General features: G+C 44.0%; 1 protein-coding gene across 4 annotated transcripts; it reads left to right on the forward strand.

Moving 5' to 3' along the window:
- The first annotated feature begins 1,187 nt into the window (after positions 1-1,187).
- LOC148038175 (PI-PLC X domain-containing protein At5g67130-like) lies at positions 1,188-6,029 on the forward strand. 4 transcript variants are annotated; one of them, XM_087669824.1, is made up of 9 exons: positions 1,188-1,256; positions 1,512-1,680; positions 2,978-3,100; positions 3,190-3,327; positions 3,503-3,601; positions 3,977-4,280; positions 4,456-4,679; positions 5,493-5,579; positions 5,706-6,029. In XM_087669824.1, the coding sequence occupies exons 2-9, from the start codon at positions 1,582-1,584 to the stop codon at positions 5,736-5,738; spliced, it is 1,107 nt and encodes a 368-aa protein (XP_087525950.1). In that variant the 5' UTR covers positions 1,188-1,256; positions 1,512-1,581; the 3' UTR covers positions 5,739-6,029. The 4 variants fall into 4 exon arrangements, with proteins under 4 accessions (XP_087525950.1, XP_087525944.1, XP_087525936.1 ...); XM_087669818.1 differs by lacking the exon at positions 1,188-1,256 and adding an exon at positions 1,264-1,418; XM_087669810.1 differs by lacking the exon at positions 1,188-1,256 and having other exon boundaries at positions 1,264-1,680.
- The last annotated feature ends 205 nt before the right edge of the window (positions 6,030-6,234 follow it).

Genomic DNA, 6,234 nt, shown 5'->3' on the forward strand with positions numbered 1-6,234 from the left:
GAGAAAAAGGGCCATCCATGGGAGAAGGTGTTGCTAGCTATGCAAAATGTGTACTACCTTGAGACTTGAGAGCCTTTAGACTCGCACACAAATAAAGACATTGAGTGTGTTGTGGGAGTGGAGCTCTCTCTCTCTCTCTCTCTCTCTCTCTCTCCCTCTCTCTCTCTCTCTCTCTCTCTCTGTTCCTCCCTCTCTCTCTCTCTCTCAGATTATGGTTGGAGCAGGTTGATTTCATTTGTTCTAAGAAAGTCAATTGAAGAGTATTATTCATACATAGTCTTACTTAGATGGATGCACCCATGATTATGGTGTCCTCACATGAAGGTAGATCCATCAATGCATAAGAAACATAAACCTATCACAAATGAATATCACCTATCTAGATAGTGCAGCTGATGCAAAGCCATGTTGGTCCCATACCTTGACAAATAGGGGGAGAGATATGCAATAAACAAAGTGCATATGCATTTGTGTGGGAATGAGTCATATTGGTCCCATACCTTGACAAATCGGGGGAGAGAGAAGAGAGAGATGCAATAAGTGCATATGCATTTACGTGGGAATGAGTCTTATAAATGTGTAGTTGACAGAAAGCATATGGATCTTCATGGAACACTCATGAAAATGAATCTTACAAATGAGAGAGAGAGAGAGAGAGAGAGAGAGAGAGAGAGAGAGAATACAACGAGAAATAGAGAGAGGGAGTTATGCTTGCGGATGCATGAGCCAATTGACTTGTGTGTGACACGACTCTCTCCCTAGAACTGTGCTGGTTTTGAACCTCGAACCTTTGGAAATACACAGTGGGCAAAACTGCTTGCTTAGTGGTTTGAGTGTGGGTGGAGTTGAAATCCTGGGTTTCGCTTCCCTGATGGGACAAATCAGTACGCATCTACAATGTGTCATGTGAACTTGGTTGGGAATTTTGTTTTCGGTTTGTTACCAATTATTACTGGCAGCAGAGTCGGATTTCAATATGGTTTTAGTAGGTGCGGCCCCCCCCCCCGGCCGGTCTCTCCGAGCGCATCGTCAACATTTGTTTTCTTGCGAAGTTGATGAGGTCGATGTTTTCCAATGGCAACCTTGTCGCAAAAGGCGGCAGCTGAAACCTCGTCGACTGCTCAACTACCCACTCTCCCTTTGAAACAGCATCCTCTCTCTCTCTCTCTCTCTCTCTCTCTCTCTCTCTCTTTCTCTCTCTCTCACGCACAGAAGAAAGCCGTCTCCATAAGTACCCTTCTCCGATTGACCGGCCGGTAAGAATGTTAGATCATACGCCCAGATCTTCACTCTTCTGAATCCTGATGTCCTGCCTGCTGCCAAACGCCAAAGCATTCATTCTTGCTTTCGCACTTGCAATGGCTTTTTCTTGCGTTTGCACGCACCAACGTCTCTCTGATCACGCATTTGATGCTTTGGTTGAGTATTGTTTCTGCGTTTAATGGGTTGCTAATGATCGTTTGTTTTGACGATGGAGAAAGCTGCTAGATTTAATCTCGGGTTCGCTGCAGGTGCCAGGCAACCTGCACATCGGAGCATTGTTGTAGCGGAGTATTATAATCCTTATCCTTATTCTTTCTTATGATGATTATGTATAGTAGTCGGGCGCTTTTGTGGCTGCTTTTGGCGCTCGTCCTTCTAGCTGGATCAGCGGCTGCTTGCTCATCAGGGCAGTGCCAGGTTCGAAAAGTTCTCTCGTCTCTTCTCCTCGTGTAATGAAGCTGGATGGATCATGTTTGTGCTTACAGCTTCAGTATAGTTAAACCTCGTGTAATGGTGTCAAGTCTTGTGGCTCTTGAAAAAAGAAGAAAAACGCTTCTGTTATTGATAGATTAGATTAGATTAGATACCTTGGAGACTGCAAATCATGACTCTAAGTGACGGACTCTTCTATCTAATTGATAAAACAATTAATCCATGAAATGAAATTACTCGGGATGTTGCGCTGCCCTCCCGGCTCAATGCGTCGCGTCATGATCCATCCATAAATTAAGAGGGATGAGCCGAGCTGGTCTGATACAATGATTTACGGACAGTGCAGGAGACCTTCTGTCCTCTTCGTGAGCGTAATATATTGCACTTCACCTGTTCAGCTAACTTTCAGGCGTATTATTTTACCCGGAAGCTGACATAACAGAAAAGAGAATAGATTATCGCCTAGAATTAATGACTTCCGTGAAGTTCACAGAAAACCGTCCTTTAGTGTATTTTTCCCGGGGAAGATTCTAAAAAACCGGTTCAAATTGAAGCTCGTTTTGATGAAAACCGGCAATTTTTTTGGCATTTTAATTATAAAACTGACTATTTCCTTCCCAAAATCGGTAGAGGTTAAGCTTGTTCTTTTTTTCCATTGGATGGGAAAAAAGTTTTTCGTGAGCACTCCTTCTGTCACACCCTTAAACTGCGAAGATAGTTTTCCGTTCCGACAAACGTACACGCAGACTCACATAATCCAATAAATAAAGTGTGAGAGACTTGGTGCGAAAATCCAGAGGAGGTAGATTCCCATTTCCACACCTACTTACCTTAATAACGTGCGAGACAGAAAATGTCAGCAGCTCAATTAAGGGGGCTGGTGTAGTTACAAAAAGTGGTTGCGCAATAGTTGGGTGGTGGAGAGGTTTCGCCGGCAGGTAACGCGGATGACGCCAATACGCCCATCAAAATATAGGAACAAATCATCTCCTTCCTCAAAAAGAAGTATAGTCTGCCGATTATACACCTGTGAGTTTCCTCTCCAAATGTTGGACACGTTTAACGTACTCAACAGTTTCCATGCTGCTATCCTGTGTTAACCGTAAAATACTGGTCCCATATTCAACAGTCGATGCTGCAATCCTGTTTCCTGTATGCACTAATGTGCATAATGGGAGTAAAGGAGGATTTGAATTGGGCTCTGCGAGAGAGAGAGAGAGAGTCTAGAGAGAGAGAGAGAGAGAGAGAGAGAGAGAGAGTAATTTTTGCATATGATCTGCAGCTACTAAGTCAGTGTTCTTCGAATACCGATTGCTCAGCTGGGCTCTACTGTAGCTCTTGTGCCATTGCTGGCGATGTCAACTCCAGATGCACCAAGTCGGCCGTGTTTGATGTGCTCTCTTTGGTGAGTCGTATTATCCCATCCTTATCTGAAAACATGTTCCATGTTAGAAAGCACGATTGTCTATTCGATTAAACGGATTTGGATTTCAGAACAAAAGCCTACCATTCAATAAATATGCATGGCTGACAACGCACAATTCCTACGCAATACTTAACGAGCCGTCTCAGACTGGAGTCCCAAGGGTCACATTTGAGAATCAGGAAGACAGCGTAACAGATCAGCTGAACGTAAGCAGCTCTCTCTACCACTATACATCATGCCGGTCTTGGTACTAGGTAGCTTCAACACAAATTTAAGAATTTGAGACTGTGTGCTTCTGAGACTTGCCAGCTTTAGTTTCAAGTTCGTCACCTTCGGGCATCACTAAATTGTCTCTCACACGTGGCTCTGTTTGTTCATCAGAATGGTGTTAGAGGGTTGATGCTTGACATGTATGATTTCCAAAACGACATATGGCTTTGCCATTCTTTTGACGGGCAATGCTTTGATTTCACAGCTTTTGTAAGTGCCAATAAAAACCCACCCATACACTAACACAAGAAGTTTTAGACACATTCCCGCTTTGATTTCACAGCTTTTGTAAGGGCAAACAAAAACCCATAACCTTACGCTACAAGTTTCAGGCTTGTTCCCACCATAGATCTGACACTGTGAGTTATGACAAGGGCTGCATACCTAGCTAGGTGGGTGTAGTACCATACCTAGCGATGTATACGATGCCTCCCAAGCAGAAACTCATGATGTTGACGACTATTCCAAAAAACAAGGGAAAGGAATCAGTCCTGAAACTTCTTATCTTATCTTGTTTCTCTAAAAAAAGGGAGCATTGGCACATGCCTACACCTGATTCTGACATCCACAACTTTCACACTGCAGGAACCAGCCATCAAGACTTTGCAAGAGATAGAGGCGTTTTTATCAGCCAATCCATCTGAGATAGTGACGATATTTATTGAGGACTATGTCAAAACTCCGAATGGCCTGACAAATTTATTTTCAAGCGCTGGTTTAACGAAGTATTGGTTTCCGGTATCTGAAATGCCAAAAAATGGCGGCGACTGGCCTTTAGTCAGTGATATGATTGCCAAGAATCAGCGTTTGATCGTCTTCACTTCCGTTTCCTCCAAAGAGAGCACGGAGGGAATAGCTTATCAGTGGAATTACGTCCTGGAGAATCAATGTAAGTCCAATCTACATTCTTCTGAATCACAAAATTCACATCTGTCCACATTGGAGCTACATGTCAGCAGTGACGCACTATTAGCATGAAATTGATACGTGCGTCTATGCATTTAAGTACATGTTGTTGATGCAAATCGTTCCTGTCTGATGCATGCTGCTGACATGAAATGCAGACGGTGATGATGGAATGAAAGCTGGGTCCTGCCCCAATCGTGCAGAATCATCAGCTTTAACCACTACATCAAAATCTCTCATTCTCGAGAACTTCTTTCCAACAGACCCAAATCAGGACGCTGCCTGTCAGGATAACTCAGACATGTTATCTGAGATGCTCAAAGTTTGCTACACAGCTGCAGGCCAAAGATGGTCCAATTTCCTAGCAGTAGACTTCTACAAGGTACAGCACAGATAGACAGATAAAACATGTCAGAAAAATGGCAAGTCTTTCATTCTGGGTGCTCTGATTTTCCAATCATCATGCACACATGCTAGTTGCTGGCTTGATGAGTGGCTAATTGTGCATCGCAAGCAAGAAGTTTTAAACATATTTCCACTCTAAGGGAGGGACGACATACCTAGCTAGGTGTGGTTGGGGGTAGGGGCCATATGTGGTTTTGCAAAGGAAGGGACCGGATAACCTAGCTAGGTGTAGTTGGGGGTGGGGGCTGATCTCATCAAGCCAGCCAGTCCCCCATCCCCAACTAGAACTAGCTAGGTGTGTATGCCTCTTGGTGGCTCGGGGGCAGAAGCTTATGATGTTGAACACTACAGGGGACAACAAGGGAAAAGAGCCCATTCTCCCACATGGGTAAATGATAAATTCAAACATTTATCAATTATATGGGAAACTATGTGTTAATCCTGAATGGGAGTGTCAACACAATGAGCTCCTGTAACAGAGTGCGCAGTCATACCTAGCAAGTTGCAGTGGGGAACAAGGCTGCAGGTGCCCATTCCATACAGTAGCTTTTGCAAAGCGAGCGACCCCATATCTAGCCTGTCCCAGTGGGGGAATGAACCGCAGGTACTGGGTAGCTGTTCGTTTGCAGGAGCTCATGATGAAATTCAAGGAATGGGGGACAGACATTTGGGAAAACGTCTAACAGCTTCTTGTGACTTGACCCATTACATGAAATGGAGCTTGATTTTCTATAGTGAGAAGATTTTTCAATACATGTATTGCTAATTCAAAGCCTTGTTGATTAAGCAGAGGAGTGAAGGAGGGGGGAGTTTTCAGGCGGTAGACACTCTCAATGGGAAACACATGTGTGGGTGTGATGACATCCATGCTTGTCAGGTAAGAGTCAAGGGTGGGGGCAGCAATAAAATTGTCATCTTGAAGCACTGCCTCATAACCTCTCTCTCTCTCTCTCTCTCTCTCTCTCTCTCTCTCCTTGATTCTTCATGTCTTTGATGGTTGCAGCCGGGTGCTACCTCTGGAGCTTGCACGACCTAACGCGTCAATTGGCCAATTTTTCAATTCGTTTCGGACGGATGGACTCCAGCTCCGGCCTAGACTCGAAGCTTGTGTGATATGCCTTGCTTATTTTTTATTCATTGAGAGAGAGAGAGAGAGAGAGAGAGAGATTGTTACAAGTATTCAGAGCTCTGCTGGAGAGCCTTCTGGTGTGTGCGTAAGAGACGCAAAGAACAGCAATTTTCCTCTCTGCGCTTTGACCTTGGAACATTGGACAGCATTGAACACAACCATTAATTACATTTCAATACCCTAGCACTCCATTGAAAAGTGGGTTGTTTAAACTTGACAACTTATACGTAGAAAAGGGGGTGAAGAGAACTTTAGGCTCTAACGTCCCTTACATATATGTATACTAGGCCTCGATACCACTTTGCTTTCTAAGTCACTTTCTCCCATTTGATTTCCATCATAATCTCCACACTAGTTTTATTTTGGCTTCCCATGTGGCTTGATGGCTAAGGATTCTTAGAGT

The sequence above is a fragment of the Lygodium microphyllum genome, chromosome 3 (genome assembly GCF_053477565.2).
Source record: "Lygodium microphyllum isolate KBCC chromosome 3, Lygodium_microphyllum_v1.1.10, whole genome shotgun sequence".
In the NCBI taxonomy this organism is placed as follows: Eukaryota; Viridiplantae; Streptophyta; class Polypodiopsida; order Schizaeales; family Lygodiaceae; genus Lygodium; species Lygodium microphyllum.

Coding starts and splice junctions, on each gene's coding strand:
- LOC148038175 (XM_087669824.1), top strand. CDS start 1,582: ATGATGATTATGTATAGTAGTCGGGCGCTTTTGTGGCTGCTTTTGGCG. Junction 4,680..5,492: donor TAGCAGTAGACTTCTACAAG/GTACAGCACAGA, acceptor TTGATTAAGCAG/AGGAGTGAAGGAGGGGGGAG. Junction 5,580..5,705: donor ATGACATCCATGCTTGTCAG/GTAAGAGTCAAG, acceptor TGATGGTTGCAG/CCGGGTGCTACCTCTGGAGC.